The following is a 27770-nucleotide window of genomic DNA, read 5'->3' as shown; positions in this document are numbered from 1 at the left end:
GTGGATAAACTAATGATAGCAGGCCTGCCGGTGGAATGTGTCAAGTGCTTTGTCATGTTGTTCGGCCTGTAACCCTTCCCTATCCTACGACCCATCAACAACCAGCTGGAGAGCTGTGTGCGGCATGATGTACGACACGGCGTGCACGTAACGACAGTCATAGTGTCGGTCAAAATACTGGATCATTCGCGAAAGGCGGTAATAAAGGAGGGAAAAGGCTATCAGCTATCCATCTAACGTCACCGTGTGGCTCCTTCGCCAGGACCGAAGAGACCGAAGTCACTGAAACGACCCATCGGTCTCGTTCGTCTTGGCAGTGTGCATGAGTCCAAGTCATGTGAACTGAAGAAAGTGTTTTCTTCGTCTTCAGCAATCTTTGACTCTCAGGAGAGTCGATTTTTCCAGCTGTAAACATGATTGTAATGGACGTGTTCACACCGTGATTGTGTGTGATTGTATTGATTGATGTTTATGCATGCTTCTGCTGTATGTTGATATTAACTAAACGTAGATTTGGTCCATGAGTTCTGTCCATTACAATAATATTACAGTATGGCTATTGGAAGGAAATACACGGCGCTAATGTAGGCCTACGATAAAACAAGAGGTAACGCAAGCATGGCAAATGTTGTATGATCGTGTACGTGCGCAAATGCGTTCAAACGCTGGTCATTACTGTCAGTGACTGTTGGCTTGCTAATGTTCAGTTTAGACAGCTGGCCATGCACGACTATAGACAATCCTGATTAATACACCAGCGATCACCACAGTCATCTGGGCCCCATTTCATAAAATACGTTAGGATGGCAACTCTTGCTGGAATGACAACTTCCAATAGCAACAGCCAATCATGAAGCTGGATTCTTGTCGTTACCATGACAATTGCCATTCCAGCAAGAGTTCCTATCATACCAACTTTTTGTGAAACGGGGCCCTGGAATCTTAAAATCAGAGACTTGCTTTTCCACAGAAAAATAAAATACTAGGTACACTCCCGTTGCTGCTCTGTTACGGCCTTAGTACATCTACGAACATCACTCATTTACAGATTTTTTCCTCATTAACATCTGGGCACCAGAACGGATATCTACACCAAAACGGCTTTGGCTTCCGATTGGGACCGATTGGTCACATTGGTTACAAAGCAGACATGTACACTAGAAGAAAACTGAGCAGAGCGAATTAGAGTCCTGCGCAGCACATGATGAAGTGTAACCAAAATTTGCGCTGTAAACGCGATCACTTCGACTAATGCAACTAAAGTCTCGTATATTTTTAAATAAAAGGTCATGTATTTTTCTTTCGATTCGTCCGATTGTCCGACTTAGCAACTTCGACTATAATAAAAAGCTTTTCGTATATCTGTATGTATACACGGGGGGGGGGGGTAGGTTAGCATCCTTTTTAACGTTTGTTTGAGGGATTTGGCTTCGAGTTGGGCGATTTGCGGCTCATGTGACTTTTTCTCCTGCGGAGTTTATCGTATCACACTTGTTTCACACAGATGTGATGCTGTCAATAACGGAAGACATTATGATCTTTATATGACATGATATGTCGTTGCACGCCGCTCATAAAACTACTAATGTCTCTCAGGCAGCGATATGTTGGTCTTCTGGGAAAAGAAAAATCATCCTCGGATGTTGGATTACATCGAAAGGTTACAGCGACCATTGCGATGCCATTTGAGTGGCAACGAATGGTGCGTATGCCCTGAAAGAGCCGATTCACTAGCGGGAAATGTGAGAGGAGAAGAATAATTCAAGGAATGGGGCTTTTATCTGATCACAATCCTGATTCATAAAAAGACCATTTTAAAGTCATTTTCACATTACACATATATTGTGGTGCTGTAGTCAGAGTCAACGACACTTTCAGCGTTTGGGTCGTACGCAAATCCTTTCACGAGAGGTATACCAATTTCTTCGAAGATGATATTCTTCGTTAATCTCCTGAAGACGATGCTGTCTTTTATCAAGACACAAAAGTTAGTAACAATGTCTTGGAGTCCACATTTATCGGCACTTAGGTTGTTGACTGTAATCATGAAATCACGAAATATCATGTGGGGATGAAAAAGGGGCATTTATAACTTCTTTCTCAGTCGAGTTTGAGTTTATAAATACACATCATTACATATTTCCATGTACATCAAGTTTCTTTGAATGTGTACCCTGCCCATGTATGTGGAATCCCATTATTCCTCCTGACAATCTAGATGGTTACAGTGGACCCCCGGTTTAACGAAGTCCTGGGGACGGGCAATTTTCTTTCGTTTCATCGAAATTTCGTTTTAACCAAACAAATAAATAAAACAAAACATAGAGTGGATTAAGTTGTGGCCTGAAATTTTACTTCGTTGTAACCGGAATTTCGTTATAACCGTGTTCGTTATAACGGGAGTGCACTGTATCTCCAATCACTTCAAACTAACGTGAGAATTAAGGGATTGGAGCCATTTATGGCGAATCCTTCCGACCTGTCGCGACAGGCGAAGAAAGCCCTTCCGTCTATTTCGCGGTAGTAAGTCCGTATCAAACTATCTAGAGAGTGTTTGTGGCGAGTTCTTCATCGGCTTATGACCTCGACAGCTGGCGGGAGTTCCCCAAAACCTGGATGTCATTTTACAATCCTCTTTACCCACAGACAGAAACATTCCTCGCAAGTGGTCAGCTGAGAGCAATTATTGGTGATCAGACTACTATTCACAGAAGCCAGAGGTCGAGGACATCTCTGGCCGGTTGGGGCTCCCATCCTCTCTGACGAGCCTTGAACGTGACAAACCAAATTACTGGAGTGCGCGGAAGCCGACACGGTGGCTCTCATTGACCACGCCTTGTCGCACACAGAAGTGAGCAGTATCTTTCACACGATACACTGTCGGAGGTCAATTGAATGAGAGAGTTCCTTGGAGCGGTAGCAGGTGATAGGGGGCAATAATTTGGAATATTGATGGGGGAAAATAAGATTGTAGTGACGGCGAAGTCAACGACCCTGTGGACACCACGAAGGAAACGTCAAGCGAAATTGGCATGTTACTCCTCTGTCTACTGCAGTTCATATCCGTGATAATATCATTTCCTGGACATCTCGCTTGATCAACTGTCTCGCCTTACTGCTCGGTCAAGTTTTGAAATATTCAAAGGTCTCTTCAACACTTCTGACTTCTCAAAACTGCTTGTTTTTATAAGATTAAAAGTGGGCTCAATGTGAAGAAAAGAAGTTGTACTACATCATGATAATAAACCAGAAAAACTCAACTTTCGTTGACTACTTCAAGGTCAAAGGTCTTAAGTGGCATTTTCGTCCTTTTTCGTTATCATTTTGGTTACAGGTTCATAAACCGGAAGTGGTACGAAGCATCTTGAAGGATGTTCTCACATCATATTTCCACTTTTAACTTTTGTCTCTAAACGTTAAAAAAATGAGAACAAAGATTAATTTCGCAAACAAATAAGGGTGCAATCTGCGTATTTGTCATTGAGAGGCATTTTGAACATTTCACCTCTTCTTAAGCCTCTGCATTGCAATGTTCCTCTTCAGCGTGCACATCATATTATGCGCACCATCTCCACTCTTCGTCAGTTTGCTTCTTGTATGTTATCGGAAAGAAAGTGATCAACTTCAACGTAGCGGGCACACGTGTGTTCCTAGGAATCTAATCATCATCATGATATCACGTGATAGGCCTATATATAGACGAAAGGAATTTGCAAAGCGAGGGATTGAAATCAAGACACTATACCCCAGGCACCTGAACGTGATAATCATGTTGGTTGTAATAATAATGTAAGCCTATAAGAATATTATCGGCGTGTCACGCGGTTCGGAATGAGTGCACGCAGACATGGCAGCACTAGCCGGTGCACGTATAGGCCTACAGCTTGTTTGCTTCCTTACTTGCTTGCTTGTGTACGTGTAATGTGTTCAGTCCAAGTGGCGCCATTTTCGGTGGTCCCAGGCGCCAATGCATCGGTTCATTACCAAGACTGAGCATCAAATGGCACTCAGTCTGTGTTGAGAGGGGCGTGTAATTTGGGATTTCGTTTGTTCGCATCACTATACTCGTGCTTGAGTTAGTATTCCATCCTTACAAGGACAGTAGCAATGTGACGAGTGTTTTAAATCGTGTTAGAATCCTGTGGTTCCTGGAATTTAGAAGGTTTCATTTTCTCTCTTTCTTTATTCAGGGCTTGTAAGGCGCATGTTTAATCAAATCATAGCGACCCTGGGCGAGAGAGAAAAGTTCAATTAATCAGCGGCTGACTATCTGGCATACAGGGGTTCTCCTCACCAAACCGACAAAGACATGCCTGGTAATTAGAGACATGCCAATAATTAGGGGCATGTCCCGAATTTTCACCAAACCCACTGCTGCAGATCGGGAATAGAACGGAACAATCTATATCAGTACACAGTCGAATACAATGAAAATATCTAGGCCGATTTGCTCTGATCACGAAGATTGTTTGTCAGCATCCTATAAATACACACGAGTCCAATCACGTACACTGCTGGGTTCCTATTCTTAGGAATCAGGCAAGGAACAAACGTTATGTACATCTTTAATATCTACGGAAGGCAGCTAGGTTACGGGAGGCACGGAGCTGCCCTGATTGGTCCACGCTCACACCGCCTATCTGGGTTAACAGAGACAAAATGCAATAGTGCAGGGCGCCCCCACGTGAACCACTGTTTCTACTTGTCGGCCTCATTTGCAGTCGAAAATTGGCAAGTAATACGCGCAATGAAGAGACGACAAATTCCCGCTTTATTGCTCCATTACAGGATTTCCCCGGGGCACAATCTCTTCATGGCATCGTATGAATTTGAAAAGAAAAAATCTGGCAGCGGGTGAAAGATGCTTCCCTCATCAGTGTGTAGAGAAATGAATGCGAACTTGCTTCTTATCTTACTTATCACGTCACTTTATGCCATGTGTTATTGTAACTGTGGGGAATTCTCTTTCAATGGAATTTGAATCACAACAAGAAAAACTTCGACGAGGTTTGATATTGATAATAATGGTTATAATTTCTGCAAGATTCGGTCTTGTTCATTTTTGCCTACCGTAATATATAGTCCCCAAGTCCCCTGTTTAAAGGGGCCCTGAAATCCAAATGCATAACTTGCATGTTCCCTCGCAATGTCTTTTGTTAGTCACATTAATATCACAGAAACATGCAAGTTATGCTGAGTCGAGAGGAAGGTGCATTCCAATACCTTTTGTTAAACATTTCAGTACTTTAGCAATGATTTACAGATGAGGTCATCTCAAGAATATTGGTTTGGAAGGATTTTTTTGTGGGCGTTCACAAGTAATCTGAAGAAAAATAGAAGAAAAAAAATCATTAAAAATATATGGAATGTTTCTAGATATTCGTTTCATCGCAACAGTGATGCTGACGGTGTCATAAATCAACACAAATCAACATGCATTTGGATTTCAGGGCCCCTTTAAACCCGCTGATGCATCGGTATTTTCTAAACGACTTTGTTTATTACATATATTTCGATCTGTTTCATCATTCGACCTCCGTTTTACTTGTGTACTGAATGTTTTTGTGAGAAAAGATCTTTAACAGACTGTTGCGGGGTACCCTCCCCCACCCCTCTCTCCCTTTCTCTCTCTCTCTCTCTCCCTCCCTCTCCATCTCCGTTTTCCCCTTACAACTTAATTCGGAAGTTAGGCAGACTACGCGGGAAAGATGATCGAACGAGAATTCACGATCAAAACGTTCATAGTCACGCTTACCAAATCCAATATTCAAAGGGGACCTGAAATCCAAATGCATGTTGATTTGTGTTGATTTATGATACCCTCAACATCACTCTTGCGGTGAAACGAATATCTAGAAACATTCCATATATTTTTAGCGATTTTTTCTTCTATTTTTCTTCAGATTACTTGGGAACGCCCACAAAAAAAAAAAATCCTTCCAAACCAATATTCTTGAGATGACCTCATCGGTCAATCATTGCTAAAGTACTGAAATGTTTAACAAAAGGTATTGGAATGCACCTTTCCCTCGACTCAGCATAACTTGCATGTTCCCTCGCCATGTCGTTTGTTAGTCACATTAATATCACAGAGGTTTCACTTATAAAAGCATGTATTGAGGATCTATGGCAACGGACATGCCGGAGGTATACTGCTTAAAGAAGCTGAAAAAATGTCAAAACATTACCAAAACTTTGCCTGGGAGTCATGAACAGATTTCGACAATGTTCTGTCAGTAACTGTAGGCCTATATGCCATATATTTAGCGAGTTCGGACATTTCGCTAATCAGGACTTCCCGACAATTTCGTTGAATTCAGTTGAATTCGCGATATTGTGGAATAGGGGACCTGCAGTCCCGGACGGTACGTCACATTCATGTCGGGATGGGAGTTGATATTTTTCGCGCGTATTTTATTTCGCGAATAGCACCCGACTTGCGATATTCGCGAAAATAACAACCTCTCGAAATTTTCGGCGTATACAGTATTTCCACTACGTAATATGAACAGAAAATACATCGAAGAAATAACTCCCAATCCGTTCCTTTCCCCTAACCCCTCCCCTTTGAAAAAAAAAGAAAAAAAAAGCTAAAATAGTGTCTCCGGTGACTCGAAACGGAATGAAAATACTGCTGTCATATCATCGCCGTCGGTTATTCCCGTTAACCTCTCGCCCCGCGTAGGTCCATCTTGGGGGCGCGCCACAGGGAGGCGAGCCACGGAACCACACACCGTCATGTCAATGTTTTTCCAGGGAAAGACTTACGGCATGCAGAAGCGGATCAAGACCTAACAGGGAGAACAGATACACTTGTTTGCTTAGACATGACGAGCGGAAGTCACACACATCAGATTAAATTATTCCTTTGCAGAACAGTCATTCAGAAGGTTTGTGGGTATGTATTGTACATCGTCGACTATTCGGCAGTTAATGTCCGTCTTGCTCTTAGCTCTACAGATGGATTAAGTTGATATATTTGTGCGACTCTTCCCATCCTCAACTGGTCTGTACATCACCACCCATTAGGACGAAGTTTAAAGCACTTAGAACACGTAATATAAGTGAGTGTCTTACTTAGTTAAAGTGTCATAGAGGTTTGTCCACGTCATTTGCCAATGCGCTGACGATACCATGTGTAGAGATGTTCTTGACTGCACAGTGTTATCAACCGTTACGCCGTGGGAATGTGTGAATAAAAGATATTTTCGATCAGTTCATACAACGGAGCAGCTGGATTTCGTGTAACATTCAAACCATACAAAGAACATTATGAGACATGAAGAGAATAGCACTCCTTGATGTGAAAAGGATGAAGGGATGTAAAAGTGATCCGAACCCCGAGTTTCAGTTACATTCATTTCCTTGGGAAATGTGGCTCCTTGAGCTTTAATTTTCATTAAAGGAGGCGTTACCTTTCAGAAAGTTCAGCGGAAGCTCTTCGGTGATTCTCTGGCGAACTTGTGTGCTGCGTCCTGACGCCCAAAGCGTCACCATGGAAACCACACGGCTGATTTATTTTGCCCTAGAAAGCCCGCTCATCGATCGATAAAAGATGTATTCCCCTTCATATAAGTCCATTTCAATCACCAAAGAGCGAGATGAAATCATGTGATAATGGTAGACATTCACATCCCAGATATTCTCCTTATTGTTCTTTACTACCCACCCCACCCCTCGAACTGAACACTGTACAATATGCGAAAATAAAACGACGAGGATGATAGCGGGTCATCATGATCAAATTCTGCTCTCATAAAGAAGTCAGTGAAATAATGGTGATAACTGGGCAAGCTGGATCGGAATTCTTGTTTGCATATTATTACAATATCAAAGGCAAAAATGGTGTATAGCAGAAGCCTTTTCGACGGCTAAAATAGGTGTGCGTGCGTGTGTGTGTATGTGTGTGCAGTTTTCGTTTTAAGGGCGCCGGAAACTATACAATTTTGAATGTGTTAAAAAATATCAAATGAAATTGAGTCGAAGGATTTGACGAGTTATTTTCTCCTCTGGTCCCCCCCCCCCCCCCCCCTTTGATTTCACGGGCAAACATGAGCTATCGTAAATCAACCTTTATGTCAATGGCGAGACTGTAATTCACATTTGACTGATGTGATAAAAAGTTTCATTTTACTCGACCTAAAAGAAAAACAACACGAATAAAGTCAAAATTCTAGCACGCACCTTGCAGAACGTCAACAATAAAAATATAAATATGCTGAAATACATGTAAGCATACACGAAGGCATACAAATAAAGATAAATGAACAGGGAGAAATACAAGGGTACGATGACATGAAAGGATGGAAGAATGACCGAATTAGGAAGGAAAATATACAGTGATAGCGATAGGTAAAGACAAAAAAAAAAAAAAAGACAGAGAAAAAGGGAGAGGGGAGGTGCCTTCTTTGAAGAAGCGTTATCATGAAGGAATGACGATTCCAGTTCGTGCATTTTGAGCAAGTTACGGGAAAAGGCACCTGCTGCTTGGAAAATGAGTGTTGTCAAAAGATGACACTCAAATGAAGCAATGGAGAAAAAACTACATAAACTAAAAGGAGAATGATGAGCAAAGTTTGAACCTTCCTTAGCTTTCCTCACACTGTGACAGTTAAACAAAACCCCAACAAATGATTTACAGTTGCTAAGGCGCTGGGGTCGCATTCTTCTGTAAAACGGGGATGCTCTCTGAATTCCATGCCGTTCGGCCAAAATGGTACATAGACAACAGTGACGTCGGCACTAAACTTTCAGATCATAACAGTCCGTATTTCATTTCCGCAGAGTCAACACGACATGTCTTCAAATTTTATACGCGAAAACAACGTAATACTCAAGACCAAACCCGTTTGGTCTTGAGAATTCGTCACCTCTGCAAGCTGAAATAAGAAAGAGACGGTGCTTTCTCATGTGAAGTTGCTCCTTCTCCAACCACGCACTTCACCATGAGAATATGGGAAAGATTTTAAAAAGTCACAGGAACAGATGTGGTGTGGTACAAATATATCAAGTATGAGTTCGCGTTAGTTGAGAAACAGGAAATAAATTTGAATACATTTTGATTTCCTCGTCGGATATTAGATTAAACTCTACAGGCAATATCACAAATACAATCTGCTTTTCGGTAAACACTGCCAAGAAAAATACGCCTGTATACACTGAATTACACTATTCCATTGTAACCACTAAAATATGCAATTCACTTTCGATTGGCATTAAATCTGGGGATGATCTGAAATCTGACAGAAACCTCTCTCTTGTCAAGCTTGAACTAATTTTTCAAGAAACAATGATAACGAAACCCTTTGTTAAATTATGGTCATTGTGATGTTTTATATCCCATCTAGTTGACCAAATTAGTATCCCTAATACATTTCATTTCTAGCTTTAGCCTATGAAGCAAATAGGAAGCTACTTTTGTTTAAACAAACCTATATAGTGGTTAGATTATTATCAACAATAAGGTTAAGCATAGCTTAAAGGTTATCGACTTATTCGGAATAATTTATGTTTGACGGGACAGACGCTATGAACCAGGATAGGTGGTATCCTCATCAGCAAGAATCGCAACAGTATTAGCTATACGTTTATTACTTTTTAAAACATGAAATAAAAGCTTTGAGCATAAAATGCACACTTTTCTTGAGCTAATTCTTCATCGACAAATGCTGTCATCTGTTACCATGTTCTGCACAGACGAGTCAATCCAGGATTCTCCGAACATGGCGCCAAATTTGCTAACTCCTAATTTGAAGGTGATTTATGCAGGGGCGGGCGCGATGAAATATGATGGTGGAAAACGTATTTCATGTTAGGTGTAACTTTCACCCTCAGGGGAAAGAAAAAACGAAACGAAACGAAGAAACACAAAACGCTGATTGTAGGTAGGATGTAGTACGTTTTGAAAGTGTTCCACTTTTCTTCGTCTTCCATTGTTTGCTAGCTGATTGATAAAACTCTAATGCATCTTTATTACAGTTGATTAATAAGACTATGATTCATCCAATCACTTAGAGTCCCCGAACGTTTGACTCATAGTAGCTCGTGAGAGCAGGCACAGACGCACGAATCTTTGTTTTTCTTGGCTCTTTAGCGTAAGTCGAAGTATGCAAAAGAACAAGACGCTTTTTCCCCCAACTGACTATATAGAGTGTTGACATAACTCGGTCAGACTTACTCATCCCCCTGCAGCAAAGGTAGTTCCAGACAATCAGAAAACATTTTGAGAATCTTGTCAGACATAGCAACAATCGACGCACGCAAATTGGAGTCCAAGTCTTGAAATGTAAGAACAGGTTGACTAAATACCCAATACATTACGCTTTTTTTTTTCTCTCTCTCTCCTCTTTTTCTTCTTTAAAACAACAACAACAACAACAACAACAACATTACGCTGTCTTTCGAGGAAAATATTCCAGCTTTTTAATTACGTCACAGACTTGCCTATTGTCAACTTCATGGAAGGAAAATGGTGGTTCTTTTGAGAAACCCTCTCTATTACACCTGGTTCCCCATCAAATGATAATTGATACGCCAGATAATACTTCCATGAATTATTTCCAGAAAATTGTTCGAAGTGTACGTTCTATCCCTTGTAAAACGACACATTATTGTTAAATGGTTCTTCAGTATCAACAAGAATGGACAACAAAGTTACATTTATGCTGTTTCTGAGATTCATTTGATGTCAGAGATGATAACAAAACCCGGCGACGAATGTAAGGAGAGTGATAATAAAACCGAAATACACATTCCATGAGCATGACGACTTTAAATGTTTGTTTTAGAGAAGTGGAAACGCCAGTTCTCTACTGCAATGGTCTCTACCAAATTGTTTTTTCTACTTTACACCTTACCTCTTTTCTGTTTATCTCTTTATTTCTTACTTCCTTCCTCTACTCTTCCCTTCTCCTTTACTCCCGCTCTCTCTTTTTTTTTCTCTCTCTCTATCTCTCGCTTTTTATTTCATCTATCTATCTATCACAGTTCTGTATAGCTTAATATACAATGCTTTATATCTCAAGTCTATTCGTGAGACGTAGCTCTGCAAATGCAACTTCGGAGATGTAAGTCGTACGTCATACAAGCGTTACTGATATCCAAATATTAATGAAAAAAGCACGTAGAATGAGGATAAAGTAGACATCAGAGTCAATTACACTGCAGCCTTGAAACTTTCAATAGCACTTCTGTATAGTCCAAACATAGATCTTGATGCGCGTTACTCGCGACGACTCTCACAAACAAGGCACTTTTTTGTAGGGTGGGGGAGATTTTCTCGCTGGTAATAATGGTTGTCATGTTGGATGGCACGAACAGGGTGTCCATGTAGCGGTATCCTCTAAGCAGATATCGGCTGGTATTTATAGCGCACTGTCGAGGAGGGAGATCTAAATGCGGTGTGACAGTCCTTAAAATATTGCAAACTTCATCAGTGCCGAGACTGAGCTGACGATCTCTTCCAAAGTCATCTAACGCTTGATCGAAACGACAGATCGCTCGCTGACGTAGTCGTCGAAGGAGCATTTGATCGCGATTGCATTGATCGATACTGTCACGAAACACAATCCCTAATGCCATCAGCACTTCACACCATGACGTCACAACGGGGGAAGGCATGCGATTGTCATTTAGTATACTGGCCCGGATTTCTCCGGCGGAGCATTTCGTCAAACTGGCCTATAATGACGAAATTGATGTCACGTCAGTATTGAAGCTCATCATGTGGCAGATGGTGAATTCTTCTACGTCTCACGAGGAAGGTTAAACCACAATTTGCCTGGCTCTGTCTGCATCTTTTCATCTTTCCATAACTCATTTCATTATGCGAACAGTGCAGGATTTTTTTTTTCTTCTGACAACTGGCCCGAGGTCTTTAAATGCCTTAGTCCAATAACGCTTTATCAACATTAATATGGAGATAAGAGACTGTTCCCGGCATCTTCATGTGTTTGTATATGAAATCGTATCCTATAATTCCTAACCACCTTTCTAATAATTACAACAGTAATGTGTTACTATCAGATTTAATCGGGGTGTGTAAATCGGGGTGTGTAAATGCAGTGTTAGCACTATTCTTTCACAGGGCCCTGTCATTATTTTCATCCCATTATTATCCTTTTTATACCTTATGATTAGTCGAGAGGAACATCATGGGATAAAAAAAAAAAAAAAAAAAAATCTCGTCCAAGGATGTAAACACTTGGCCGGACTCGAACCCGGGACCTCGGTTTTTAAATGAAGAGTCTTACGCACCATACCACATGCCCCCTCCCCCCCCCCCCCATAACTGCTTATTAGCGCAAAGCCTATAATCTGACAATGAAAAAAAATCTCCAAAGAAATATTTGAATATACCAGTGAGATGCACAAGGAGTCGGCTGAGATTTAGTTGTTTGAGATGTTACGTCTTGCAACAAAGAAGATGTGTTCTAGCACCATGAAGTCGTACAACCTCTCTCCAGAAAAGTATTTCATTGTCTTCGGGGTAGATTCGATTAGTATAGCCACGAAAGCTAACAGTTAGTTCTTTAGAGATGGGGTGTCAAATAAATAGCGCTGTTGGAGGTTCTTTACGGATGTGGCCTCGCGTATGTACTCCCTTTCGTTTGAGTGCAATATGCTCTAGGAGGACACTCACGATACATATTCAAACAAAATCTTAATGGAGGGCAGCTCTTGCCTCTCTTTAGAAATCATCGGGCGCGATCGAGACTTGGCAAACAGATTGAGGTATCACTGTCTAGCCTTGATCCAAGACTCCAAACATTTCTCACACTGTTCAGTTCTTCGTAAGGCACACTCATAAGAACATAAGAACCGCCTTTATTTACTATGAATGTAACATCAAAATAATGCTCCTGTGGTATGGCAAAGAAAATAAGATGAAGGATTGTTTTCTCTTCCCTTTCCTTCCTCCATCTCTCCCCCTCTATCTCTCTCTCTTTCTTTTTTGATCTATCTCTCCATCTCTGAATTTCTTTTTGCGTCGTTGGAATACCTACAGCTTCTCCAATGCATAGTTTTCCCTTGCAGGAAATAGTCTCAGCAACCAACAATGCTGGAACTATTTGACTCAATTCTGAGTTGAGACAATCATACTCCAAAGGCGTCCAATCCATCTGAGCTGTTGTGAACTTCGTTTTTGATCGACGACGAAACAATACGTTTCAAACGAGAGCGCAAAACACCTCAAGGACTCACAGATATTGGAAAGGATGTAGGACAAATTGGCAATCACCTCAGTAGCTCCAAATAATGACTCGAGGTTCGAGGGGGGGAGGAGGGGTGTCACGATTGTCGATTTATGGCCATTGACTTTGGACTTCACGAAGAAATGCTTTTTTGTTACCAGGGCCACTGGCAGGTGGTAGAAAGCCAGACCCTTCCTTTTGTCTCTTTCACCTAACACCTAAAAGAAAAGAAGGCGATAGTACCTTGAAATTCAATGCAGCCAGCAATCCATTTATTCATTTTAAAATACATGTATAGCGCTGGACTTTGCCTCTGCCGCAGACTGCGGTTGAGAAAAAGGAAAACGCAAGGGCGAGTAGAAGTTGGTGAGAACCATAAAATCATCATGGAAATACGTGTATAGGGACCTAATAACGAATTAGCAGAACATTGTTGTATGTTTTATATACTTAACTTCATATAAATCACGTAAGCTGCAAAAACTGGGCTTAAAAAAATATTCATATACGCGATCGCTACCACGAGATCATATACGATTTGGCACAGCCTTTAAACATGTTAAAGGGTACATAGAGCTGATATACTTAGCTGCGCAAGAATGCAGGACACTGCTATTGTGTGTAATAGTGGGGGGGGGGCAATACATAATGACAGTAGCCCATTTGTGCAAAGCATTGAGGGGCGGGCTTCACAAGGACGGGTGGCAGTCCTCCACATTGTGACGCAGACAATGATGTCACACTTGACTCATTATTTCGGTCTTAATATCCTTCCATCAGGGTCGACTGTACATTGCTACTCACGAATGTATTTTACTCACACGTTCTACTCATCACCCACTATCTGGAAATTTGAAAGATAATGTTGACGCAGGCTTACCCCGAATGTAACGTCATCTTCTCATTACATTAGCTTTGGCAGAAATTAGCAGCAATCAAAAAGAGGGAAGGGCAAACAATAATGTCAGTATTTATAGAAGCAATGGGCATGACGGGCTGAAGGTATAATAAAGAGAGATTCTTTATTGGAAGCAGCATTGTTGTTGCAAATGGCGTTGGAATTTAAAAAAAAAAATAAAATCTGTTGAAGTAGTACCTCCATCAGTTAGTTGACAATTTCGAAACACTGATGTAGGGAAGCACTTTAATTTCCTCTTAATATGTCAAGACGAAGTTACACATTATCGATGTCACCGCTCGTGACATTAAACTTCCGATTGAATGATGTGCTGAGCGATCGTCTGCCAGCGCCTTTTCCCGCCAAGGTCAAACTTGGCAAACTTGAGTGCGCGCACATTCATTTCTCACATACTGATCTGTCGTTTTACTTTAAAGGGGACCCAAGAAACAATACTATGTCAGTCAAACAATTGCAGGAAATGTCAATCATTCAAATCAGTTACGATAAGCGAACATAAGATGAGCACAGCAAATTTATGATTTCACAATTGTAAAATGGGCTTTGGAATCCCTGCAATTTGATTGGTCAATTGTCATGCAATGATTTTTACTGATCGACACTGAGCCGCGCGTCCGGTAAAACCCGAACGCATCCCTTATTATGGCTCAAGCCTTGTATATAAATAGTCGCTGATAGTGTTGTAGGTGTACCGGACGCATGATGGGCATATTATTATTAAGATTGTGTTTCATGAATTTACTGGCCCATTTTATACAACGAATGATGCACAGGCCTATTTCGTGGATCGATGAGAATTGGATGCTCTCGTTTAGCTTTGGAACAGTCTAAATAAAACCCACTCGCTGCGCTCGTGGGTTTAAACAGTTTCAGAGTTACACCTGCGCATCCAATTCTCACCGATCCACTCTGTCCTGTGCATCATTTGTATATTGAATCTCACGACTACAGGCACCAATATAATGTTATTGTCAACATTGGCACGTGACTGCAGACTAACTCAACAGAAGTCTACAGCATTCTACACCTGTTTTGACCTCAATTGACCTCCATTAGAATGTGTCAGAGTAATGGCAAGGGGTTTATAGAATAACAAATGAACTTTTAAAAATAGTGACGGTACAAAAGAAGATGTGACAACAATATTGAAAACTAGGACTAGAGCGAAAACGCCGCCACATAATGAAAGCAACTGAAATTGCCGAGGGGAAAAATGTCACCATCAAACATTGCGTCATTATTGAGGACCGCCTGCGAATGAGCATCTCTAAATGAATTCTTTTATCTGCACATGGTAAAATAAACGAACACATACGAACCGAACAATACATGCAGGTATCAATGCCCTGACAGACGCCATCTTGTATGAGTCACTGACATTCAAACTGTCATGTTACAACACCATTTATTGTCTGACTATTGGATACGCTCGAATTTTTCTCCGCTCTAATGCCTCAATTCCGTTGCTTCTATTCAATATGGCACGCACAATAGAGATTACCATCCTTTCAAACACATTTTTACTGAAATCTGTCCGACGTCTGTACTACACGGTGTGACACGGTGAGCGACTGAAAAGGAAGCGAGTTCCCATTTTCACCATCATTTTGAGTTTTCCTTGTGGTATTTTACACAATAGCCTTCGCGTAATGGTCGTTCTATTTCATCTAATCTATCAACAAAGCAAAAAGACAATGGGATAACTCGTCCGCTGAAAGACACTTAGTTCAATATGCTGTCTGACTGCCGTTATACAACACGGTAAATCAAGCATCAGTAAATTGCAAATATTCAGTTGCTCAACTACAGTATGTGTTGTCGTGTTCTTCAATGTCAGCCACTACCAAACATTCGCATCATTATGCTTGTGTGCGTATATAGTCCCAGGGCAGTGGCATGACAATTGTATTTGCACCTGTATGGACGTGACGCATGCTTGGCAGAATTACGGAAAGGCTGAAGATTTTGGGCTGTCATGCGGATCAAACTCCGCCGATTATAAAATCCCCCATAGCAAGAAGTGGACAAAGCAAGAAAATGGGATGACGATCAGGAATGAATTTCAAGGCTATTGTTGCGTTTATAAGTGAGCCCAAGTGAGAAGACTAGAATTGAAGAAAAATACATACTCTACCCATAAATGACCATTTTGTCTGGGCTTTGCCTAAAAATACGGTTCGTCAAGCTTTAATTCTGGTCAGTATGGCATAAACAAAATACAAACTTCTGAACTTAACTCTGTTTTTTCTGTTATGTTTTGGTGTGTGCATGTGTGGGTGCGTGTGAGTATTTGGTGTGTATGTGTGTACGGGCGTCTGTTTTGTGTGTATGTGTGTGATGGAGGGGGGGGGGGGGTCCGCGAAGAGATACGTGACTGTTGTTCTCTGGTCATTTCGCAGAATGTGGAGTGTAGGTCAAATACACTGAGTTTTTGTCCCCCAAAAAATAAAAAAAATAAATAAACGAATGAAAGCTTAGAGATGGCGGGAAACAAATATTGCCAATCAGGTTTTTGCCTATGAAAGCAGCATGGATCACGGTATTTTGATGAAGACCATATGATATTACTTCCTTCCAAGCCAAATGAGAGTTTTACATGATTTAGATCAAACGTAGACGGTTATAAATCATAACGCAAGCTTCCGATTACAGAGTTATAGCTTTATGGTTTCCCGTGTGGTGATGAGGTTACGGTACAAGATTATGTTGCAACACCACGTGACCCCATTCCCATCGTGCTTTTCCTCTTTTTATCCTATAATGCCACTACTTTTTTGAAGTCTCATATACTGACCCTTCCATTGAAATCATTAGCAACGTAATGGTCTGTTTTAATGATTATTTATAGGCTGTTTCTGCCAAAGCAATACAGGTCTAACCTGAATGTACAAAGGTAATCTGATAAACATATTGGCAGAGATTGTCCCACATTATTTTTTTTTTCATGCAGTCTTTCGCAGCAGTGGGAATAGTCTTTGCTCAAGCGTTATTAAATCACTGCCAAAAAAAAGAGGATATAATTTAGAAGAAAAGAAAGAAGAATATAAAAAAAACAAGCTTTCACGTCGTCGGCTAGTCTCCCATCTAGTTTTTATCTTGTAAGTTGTACGAATTTCTGACAATGATTGCATGTTCGGTATTAAAGCGCAACGTGTTCAATTCAGCACGGAACATTCAGCAATTCACGTCTTTCCTCCTATTGCGCAATAATGTCACCCAGAATTCATCCGAAATGATTGGACTTTCAGTGTCAGGTAAATGCGCTATCAATCTTTACCCTTCCTTAGGCGTTTTGTTGTCCCCATCTTTCTGGTAATGACCATCATTTCGGTTGTTAACATCGAACCCCCTCGTGTTGCAGCACTATCATTTCTCTCCTCTTCGCCGTTTTGAGACTGATTTCTACTCATTGTCTGCAGTGTTTTCACAGCACACAGAACCAATCTTACCCCTTCAAGCCTTCCATCAGTCACACACACTCATTACAACTTCCTAGGTCACGGTGAACTCCCTCGAGTAATCATCCGCGCAATGTCCACGGGGCTGTGCCCTATCAATCGGTTCTCCTCGGGATAGCGCAGTTGACGACTTGACTCAAGACTATCACTTAAGCCAGTCTGAGGTCACCTCTTACATAATAACAGAAATCATAATTGAATTCGATGACAATGTTAATGGAAGTCTAATACAACGTTAGCGTAAAAACAACAGCGAGGGCCAACATGATGCTGTATAGGTTAGGGGTAGGGGTTGTCATTACACACAAACAGGGCATTTGCATTCCAATCTTTAGTGCGAAACTAAAAAGAAAAAGAAACCGTGGGAGAAACAATGTCTACATGGTCTATGGGGAAATAAAAATGCAGCGACATAACGATAGTTGCCTTGCGGTGCATGACTGTAATAAATTGTAAATAAATGCCTAACATGGCTTTTCGCATGTCTCACATCGCGTACTAGTACGTGTAGTACTCTCTATAGTCAATGAAGTGACCTTCTGGGCAATGGCCTTTGATTCGATTCAATTTGGTCTGATGTCTGTACTACTTTAAACAAACAAACTTGATAACTTACATGCCATGATACAAAATGAATAAAAAATGAGTGATACAAAATACAATATTATGTATGCTTGCATGTACAATTGTAATCAATGAATATGAAAACATTTATCATTTAATATACTCTCGGGAAGATGTGAGATTATTCCAGTTTGATGCTCACAGGAAGAAGAGGCAGGGGGTCCAGAGCCATCTTAAGCTAGTGCTTGATCCTGATGGAGGCCTCATTATCGACACAAATGACTTACATGCTACCATAAATACTATCATCTGATCGTAAACATGGAGACAATTAACAAAGGTGAGAGGAGCTAACGATAGCGAACGTGAGTACAGTGTATAATTATTCAAAATAATGTGTCTTCTAACCTGAGCTACAACGTATATTCTTCCCATCACCAATGATCACAGCAAATTTCACTTGTACTTCACATTTCACCCTACTGTCGTAATAGTAACGATAATGCTGTTTAGAGCGATATGCTCTTCAGTCTTTTAGTATGGAGTGTCAAAAATAAAGGGTCCTTCCCTTAATTGCACTTTTTTAAGTGTTGGAAGTATACAGTGCTTCTATATAGCGCATATCACTACCGTAGTGTCTCTATGCGCTTTAAGGGAGAGGGTTGGAAATGGAAAAAGGAAATGTACTGTATGTACCGTAGATGTAAAGTATGCATTATTGCCTGTAACTTCCAAATGTAGCGATGTTATGTCAACCATAGCTGACACTATGGCCCGAATTCACGAAGGTGGTACAAATGAAACCATGGTTTAAACCAAGGACAAAAACCATGGAGCGCCAAGTGTCGCACGGAATATTTTGTTACGAAATTGGTCATTTCGTCGACAAAATTGACCGTTTCGTTAACGAAATTATCATTTTGTGCACGAAATGTTCGTTTAGTTACAAAATGTTGTCATTTCGTTACAAAATAATCATTTCATCGACGAAATGACTGATTTCGTAACGAAATATTCCATGCGACACTTGGTGCTCCATGGTTTTTGTCCATGGTTTAAACCTTGGTTTCATTTGTACCACCTTCGTGAATTCGGGCCTATAAGCCTATAGATTATCATTTTGACCCGCACTCACGAACATGAATGCAGTTTGCATCAAGTCCATGGTTTAGTTTTGGTCTATGTAAATCATGCGAACTTTCATCATCAAATATCTATGGCTTCACGACAATTAATTCCGCGCAGTCAAAAGTTGCGTTAGTCAGGTAGATTAAACGGCCTAAGCTTCAGCTGACCATCAGATAAAAAAGAATGAACAAAATATATATAAATGCGCTGCATGAGCATTTCCAGATAGGACTGGTCCTATTCGGTATACGTCTAGAGTTAGCGGTTCATAGGAAATTTCGCACAGGACTAGAGAGTCGACGGACATTGCGCGTTGATGATTCGTCTACCCTTGATATGAAGCCAAACTCGCCTCGAGCAAGGCGATACACATGTACTAGTAAACTGTCCTGGAACTCCATTCTATTGTTCGTTTCATCCTCGCCTTGGGGCATGATGGAAATGTGCCATGCTGATATTCTTCCAGCTCTGCTCAAAAACGAATCATAAAGAGTTTGAGAAGAAAGTCTTAGTCACGTGGTGCATTCGAACGAGAGTGACTTCGTGTAAAGGTGAAATGCACTCCAGATATTCACTGAGAACGTAAGCCCTTGCTCGTCAATAAGCTCTACATTACGATTTGATATCAGAGTTGCAAAAAAAAAAGAAGCTAATTGTTCTTGGACGTGGTCTACTTATATGCCTACTCGTATTTGTCATAAATCCTTCACTTCGTATGTTACCGGTTTCAACGTTGCTGAATACCGTAATGATTCTTATTACTTAAACGGGATGGCTAGTAACTGATCAGTGGGAATCAGTGGGAATGCTGAGGGATGATTGTTCCAATCCTTGTGGGATTCATTTAAGAGTACATTATATATCTATTGTTGTGTGAAAATTATTTGCTTCAGAATGGTCTCATATTCAAGTAATGTGCAGTTAATCGTTAACGATCGCCCCGCCACTGTACAGGCATGCTAACCTGGAAAGATTAAACTGCACATTACTTGAATAATTATGAGAGCATTCTGAAGCAAATAATTTTCACACAACAATATAGGCCTATATATAAAGTGCTCTTAAATGAATCCCACAAGGATTGGAACAATCACCCCCAGCATTCCCACTGATTCTCACTGATCAGTTACTAGCCATCCCCTTTAAATTTTGATTATGTTTTATATCGTCATCATTCTAATCATCTTAATCATGGCCCAATGTGTCTTTGCCATATATTTATGAGAAACCTGGTTTTTAGTCACCCTGCTGACGCTGAAACTTCAAATCATGGACCAATCTGAAGCTATGCCTTTATAGGGAAGATGTCATTTTGGTACAGTTTTGTTTTTCTTCATAAGGACTCTTTAAAACCGAGATCGCACCTCAGCCAGAGAATGAGCACAGCCGACAGATACATACTGTGCATCGGCATGCACTGTGTATGGTAGCGCCGAGAGTCATCCGTCCCAAATCTGAAAGCAAACATCGTCCGCTGGCGCGCAGTGTTTGCCCACGGACGAAGATGCGCTCTCGGGTTACAAAGGTTAGACGACAATCGCTTCCAAAGAGCCCTTAAATTGGCTCGAGCATTTGTCGAGCATTATAAGCTCTTTTTCTCCAGTTCTGCTCATCTCTTTCGTATTCACCCATCCGCCAGGATGGATCCACACGCAGGTCTGGTCGGTATATAAAAGGCAACCACTCCCCAGACTATGGTCATAATGTCGCCCTGTTCACACCTTCATAATCATGATATAAGACAACGCCAAATAACAATGGTTTTCTTTATCCAGGGTAGCCTCTTCAGTGTTGCCACTGCTTTACCAGAGGGCCCTATCATCATTACTACCCTATACAGGAGCGTTGCCAGGTACCCATAAATGCACATGGATAACTCGAAAGTGACATAGCGGGTAAAAACGCCTTGTCCAAAGAAGTAGGCACTTGACGGGATTCGAACTCGGGACTTCCGATTCAATTCAATTAAATTCAATTCATATATTTTCATTCTTTTGCAACAAAACATAACACAAGATAAATCAGGTATTACATCATAAACAAAAACATTTGCTTTTGCAATAGATAAACGATATAGATAAACATAAGAGCGCATACTGGCAAAAAAATAAATAGGACTCTTGATTGACAATCAAGAGTCTTATCCACTATCCTACCGTGCCCCATCCCCAACATAAAATCAATTACATATTGCATATTCTTGGGTGTTGTCGACACGTCAGACTTCTTTGTATACAGTCAGATAGGACACTCATAAACGAAACGAATCGGAAGTGGATGGAATCATGGGAGTATAAAAATCGACACGATATTATCATTAAACGGCGCCCGACAATGAATTGCGAGTCGATCTGATTTTTTTTTTTCACCCACACTCTGAATGCATGCTTATTTCGTGCTCCACCGCTCCAACATTCATGCAGCCCTTTCCCCCACTCTCATCGATTCAGTACTTTCTAGCATCCCAAAAAGATGACGCTCACTTGAATTTCAGACCCCCTCACTCTCTCACAAAAGACAAAGAGAAAGAAGAAAGAAGGAACCCATTATTTGTTGCGGAAACGGGAAAATTGAAAACACATTTCGCCATGATCGATCGCGATAAGAACCGCCCTTTCCCGTAGGCGATGGAAGTTGTTAGAGGACAGACAACCCCGTCGTTGCCAAAGTTGTTGAAAACTTAAAAGTCTCCCTACATTTTTTTTAAAGATTAGAAAAAGCAAAGAAAATCATAGTGACATGAAATCACGTAAAAGTTCACATTCTCCTCTTTTCAATAAGATTTCATATCACAACACGTGTGCAAGGGATTTTGAGATTATAAAAGCAAAAAAGAATTACAAACACGTACACAATCAAACCTCTGACATTTTCCTATATGCGTGAGCCAAAACTCACATCACTAGATAAAATGCGTCCCTCCCATGTTCTCGATTATGTTCTTTATATCTCTTGCATATAGCTATGGAAATTTTAGTTGCATTTCTCTTCATTTTGCTGAAAGAATGAATGGAAATTATTTGTCTCAATACTTCTCTCACGATCTTTTCTGAATTCATGGAGGGTGGAAGCTCGTTTGTGCGTTTGCGTGTTTGTATTCATCGTTTTGGGGTGTCTTTTTGTTTTGGTTTGGTTTCTTTTCAATATATCTGTCTATATTGAAGTGAAATACGCCAAAATTTCAAAATAGAATTGCCGTTCTATATTCAGAAACGAGACATGAAAATCATTTCTGAAATCATCTTACCAGTGAAACATCTTCTCTCTAATTCGATATGTAAACGAGATGATCAGCTTCAGACCAAATATCCAAATCTGTGAGTAGGGAAATGACTTTGAACTGCAAGATGATACTGAGCTAATTCTTTGTACAGATTGCATTGAATATCGACCTATCAAGTATCAATAGCAGACATTCTGCGAGGAGTAGAAGTGGCAATGGTTATCATTGCTCATCTTGAATGATTTTGTGACTGGCAAAGTCCTACCAAACTAAAACAAAAAAAAAATCAAAATACGAAATGTGATGTATTTACGACTCATACAAGGATGCACCGACTGTCGCTTTATCCGTGATTGTGATTAATTACACTCGTATTCATCTAAGTTTTACATGAACGTATTTCAGCCCACTTTTCTAAGTTCACGAGGCAGGTTGTTTCACGTAATTATGTGCTACATGTGACTCTGATCATATGATCTGGAAGAAGGTGATAATTGGCAAGGGGTTTTGTCAAATCTCCGAAAGGGAAAAATCACAAGCCCGATGGCGACCTTTGCACGTTTTGAGTGGCAAAAAAAAAAGTGAGCGGCTTTGATCTGGTTGGCCCAGCTGTTCAGACTTGGGTTGAATTCATATTTGACTTGATTTCTTTTTCTTCATTTCCATCAACAACAAAACTACACCTTTGATTGTTTGTTTATTTTGACAGGCATTTATTATATCACATATGTCACAGTATTCTCTTCGTAACTTTTCGTCAGGTTCGGGCCTAATCGTAACGGACCGAACTACGCCGGACACCCCCCCCCCCTAACTTTCTAACTCCCATTTTCTCTCCTCCACCTTTGAGAGCAAAACTTATTGTTTTTATTGGTGAGATCCTGAGAGGATCTATAGAACTGATAACTGCTAGGATGAGAGCACAAGGGAAAAAAAGATTGGTTGCCCCGCCAGCCAATCAGCGTTAGTCTGCGGACCATTCGTGACTTCGCGTTGATTTCAGGCCAAAGTTTGTTCTCTGCAACTCAGCGCATCATAATTCATTTTGATAACTGCTACATTTCTATTTCGCTTCTTTATAAATATAAATAAACATATTACGTATATATGTCGGTTGTGTGCTTTTTTTTTTTGAGAGAGAGAGAGAGAGGTCACTGGTACATACAGCTTTTGGTTTCTCCTGAAAATAATTAAGAAATGTAAGGTATATACATCAGCGACATTTCCCAGGTGGTCACACCAGCTACATGTATGTATCCATACATGTAAACATACGCCTGCAGAGTCTGCAAACGCTTCCAATCAGGCGTACATTGATGGGCTATATATATGAGTTGAAAAGAGGAAGCATCAAAAAGGTAAAAAGGGACATCTAGCGCTATCATGTTCATCAGACCAAGATAATGAGTTGAGATAAACTTTACGCGGCGAATTTTGACGGATGGATGTAATTTCTTCCTTCCCCAATGAGTTCCACATCCAAAGCGATTCAGAGGTCAAGGAGAGTTCTTTTTTTTTTCCTACCATACCACGTCAACCAAATATTCATTCCGTAAACAGGAATATGCAGCTTAACTATGCTAGTCACGACAGGACTAATCCGGACAAAATAACGCAGCACCACGCGCACTTTGCTCTGAAGTTTATTATTCCAGTTTGTACTCCAGCGCGCCAAGGGTACTATTCACTTCCTCTTTCTCTTCTTTCCAATATATAATACTAACATGCCACGTTAAAACTATGTGTTCAGAGAGATTATCTGTTGATCGCTGGAGGCGTTTGAAATATCGCTCTGTGTAAAGTGTTGCCACGGCGAAATGGGGTCTTCGATGAAAGGGAACAATGATTTTGTAACTGTGGGCATAAAATACAATCGCACATTGATGAATGGGAGAAAAACTTGTGAAGCAGGAAGCAGGCACTGAAAACAGCTGAGGTTAAAAAAAAAAACTGACAGTAACAAATAAAAACATACGGCATGATTTCAGATTACTCCTCAGCAATTACGCCGTGGACCTAGGGCTATGGCATTCCATGTATAGAAACGATTTCACAGGTATTAATGGTATCTTTTTAACCCTTCGCATATGCGATTGTTGGCTTCCTTTCGCCGCAATAACAATCTTCTCACTCATTTCACCCTACACTCTGAGGACTGACGATCAATGTCCTTTTCGATGAAAGAGAAAGACTGCCAATCAACCTTTTTGTTTTGGCTCTGCACGTGGTCCGATTCGTGTCAAACAATCGCTATGGCAAATATTGAAGAATATGTGACACTACAGATGGAGGTCGTCAATTATACCGACATTGGCTTGTTGATTTTCGTCTTTTGGTCACTGCTCTACAGAACGACAATCATACAACATGGAGACCGGGTTTAAAGGGGGTGTTCACCAACTCCCGAGCAGTTGTTCTGGAGAACAGAATAATCTTGGAAAAGTGTTCGCTCTGAACAAAAAGGGCAGACACTCGATTGCTGATCGCGGAGTACTCATCAATCGAGTACATAACATTGGGAAATCCCTGAGCGTTCTTACTCACTGAAGAAAATATGAAAGGCCTAATAGATACTGGGTTGGCTTTAAAACAGACGTCTTTGTCATCAACGTCGATGTTGCCTGCATACAGACCGGCAACAAGGCGGCTGGAATTCATCTCAAAAGGCTGTTTGTGGGAACGTGCACGGGAGGCGTGCTGTCGAAAGGTTAAGCTCTCTTCAATGACCGGAATGTTTCCCTGGTTTACCCGCCAACATTCCCTGTTTCGTTGCTACAAAAATATAGATGAAAACATATTTCTCCCGGGGTGGGCCCTACAAAATGATGAACTGTCTGATGTAAAGGGATGTAGATGCACAGTGGTACGTAGAGCACTAAGTACCAACCCCTCCCCTCCTGACAGCACTCTCCCCTCCGCTGCCGCATCGCTCCATTATAGCGTCGATGTCTATGATCCATCAGCTCAAAGCGAGATAGCTTTCTTTTACCGAACTAACCTGACTTCAAGGCGTCAGGACATATTTTCTCCCACCTGTATGTTGTTCCTTTTAAGACGACATTGGGAGAGAGGGAGAGCTAGAGGGAGGGGGTGTCTCTCATCTGCCAGATGTATATGAGAAGAATTTCCTCGGCTCTCCACGGGGTGACACGAACGTGCAGTCAGGGCATTTTGATCAGGGAGGTACTTGGTTTGATCACAGAGTGACATGGTTTGTTCAGGGAGGTGGGAAGAGCCCAGTTTGATCATGGGGCTACATGATTTAATAGAGGCTGAGCCTTGCATCCCGAGCATGGAAAGTGTGTGTGATCATCAGTGCACTGTCTGGATGTTAGACTACTGAAGGGAGCCATTAACATTCAGGTTGAATGGAAAACGCCATAAACTTAAACAACAACAACAACCATGATAACCCCGGTATAGGGGAAGATCCAGGGGTGCATTTCTTATACCCCCACACCCGAGCCAATCCTGTTGTCTGTTTTTCATGAGATGTGTTCACATATTCCCATCAGTGATCACATGCACCTTCATCGCCGCCCATACAGCATTGCTACGGTCTCACAGATATGCCTCGCAGAACTGAAATGACGGAATAAACGTTTTCCATTCTAGTCCTTCGGCGATAAAGCAGACTCCAAGCTTGATTCGAAACAAACACGTACCATAGTCGATATCTTCATTTGGTGGAATATTTCAGATGGGTAATGATACTTAGATGTTTCAGTGTAGGTACTGTACATTCTAAACTGAAGATATATCCCATACAGTATATTAATTTCCCCATCGCAGTCGGTTGCATTCATCGGTGATATTCGAGTGAAATTCAGATTGTAAAGAGATTTAAAAAAAACACATACATTTTCCCTGAAATTTTCGACGACGGTGTATACCAATCTGTTCGAACAATACATGATCATTCTAGGTACAATTCAAACAGACACCTGTAAAAAGAATAACGTCTCGTGTTACATTCTAACTCAATTCTACGTCAAACAAACAAACAAACAAAATCTTTTTTAATCCGCTGATATATTGAAAATCAAGGCTAGGGTCTGCAGCTGGTCTGAAACAGACGCAAGTATGGTCAGCTTTTTTTTTTATCACGTCGCCTGGACAACGAATGAACGTTAAGACAGATTTATAATGAAATGAGAGGGGAATGACAAGTACGTGTGCAAATTCAGCATCGTAGGTATATTCATGTCTATGAAAGGGTGGCGAGCATGAATGTATTAAATTACTATAATTATGCACTATGAGAAAATACACTGACGAGCTATGCTTTCAAGTATTTATGAACACAGATGGCAAAACTAAAGTGAATGTGATTAAACTGTGTGTATCGAAATAAGTGGTTAAAACTTAAAGTGTCTGCCTCTGGCCCAAGCTATTTTGTTTCGTTTTCAAACAGACTGCATGAAATTACTTGAGTTTTCATCCGTCAACAGCAGTTTGCATAATAATCGCCGAATTCTAACGTGTGCAATGTCAAGGTCAAGAAGAACGTTAATTGGGGGCCTACTTGAGATGACTTTCAAAGGAAAGATTAAGAACTGAGAGGAAACAAAACTCACGTTGACATTTTCCTTTCTGTCTGCTTCCAGCCGGAGAACCAGGCGGTGGTCGACGTAAACAAAGTCCGTGTTTTGTCGGCAGTTCTGAGTCACGAAGTCATAAGCCGATGTGGCGCTTGAGAGAGAGAGACAGGTGTGTTGATTGATATTCCAATTTTGTCCTGAGACTAATCCGGGGGAGGTGAATTCATTAAAAAACTATCCACCAATTGCCTCTCTGCACAGACGATAAACGGTATCGTTTAGGAATCAAGCGATACGCGATACCACTCTGTTTACTCGCTGCGGCGGAGTAGTGAAGTGCGATGACGAAAGTTTTGTTTGTGAGAAAAGCGTAACAAATCCGTTCAGCGATTCGAGCTGACTTGCCTATGCAGCGAGGAGTGACAGGTTTCGGCTATCTTTCACAAACTCACTTGAGTGCTGCTGTGAGTCGCGATACGAGGCCCCTAGGAGTGACGGTGGAGGTGCCTAGAATGTCTGTGCGACGCCTTTCGAAAGTAAGCGCAGCCGGGGTTGAAGTGCGCGCCAAAGTGGACTCGAGTCCGCATCGCACTCGCATCGTCGGAGTACGGACAACGCGCACTGATCCTGCTCCGCGGTCCAGACAGTTGTTTGACTAGAGTGCAACACCCCGAGCGAGCGGGAGAACCTGTCACACAACCGGTAGTAGCAGCACTTTGATCATTTTAATGCATCCATGCTGCG

General features: G+C 41.1%; 1 protein-coding gene across 1 annotated transcript in view; it reads right to left on the bottom strand.

The window, feature by feature from the left end:
- LOC140232007 (globin C, coelomic-like) overlaps positions 1-27474 on the bottom strand; it is a 98745-nt gene extending 71271 nt beyond the window's left edge. Inside the window, exon 1 of the mRNA XM_072312158.1 lies at positions 27063-27474. Within this exon, the coding sequence (XP_072168259.1) occupies positions 27063-27070 (8 nt within the window). The 5' untranslated portion in view covers positions 27071-27474. The remainder of the gene's footprint in view (positions 1-27062) is intronic.
- Between the last annotated feature and the right edge of the window lie 296 nt (positions 27475-27770).

This window comes from Diadema setosum, chromosome 8 (assembly GCF_964275005.1).
Source record: "Diadema setosum chromosome 8, eeDiaSeto1, whole genome shotgun sequence".
In the NCBI taxonomy this organism is placed as follows: Eukaryota; Metazoa; Echinodermata; class Echinoidea; order Diadematoida; family Diadematidae; genus Diadema; species Diadema setosum.
This window is presented reverse-complemented; position numbering and strand designations above follow the sequence as displayed.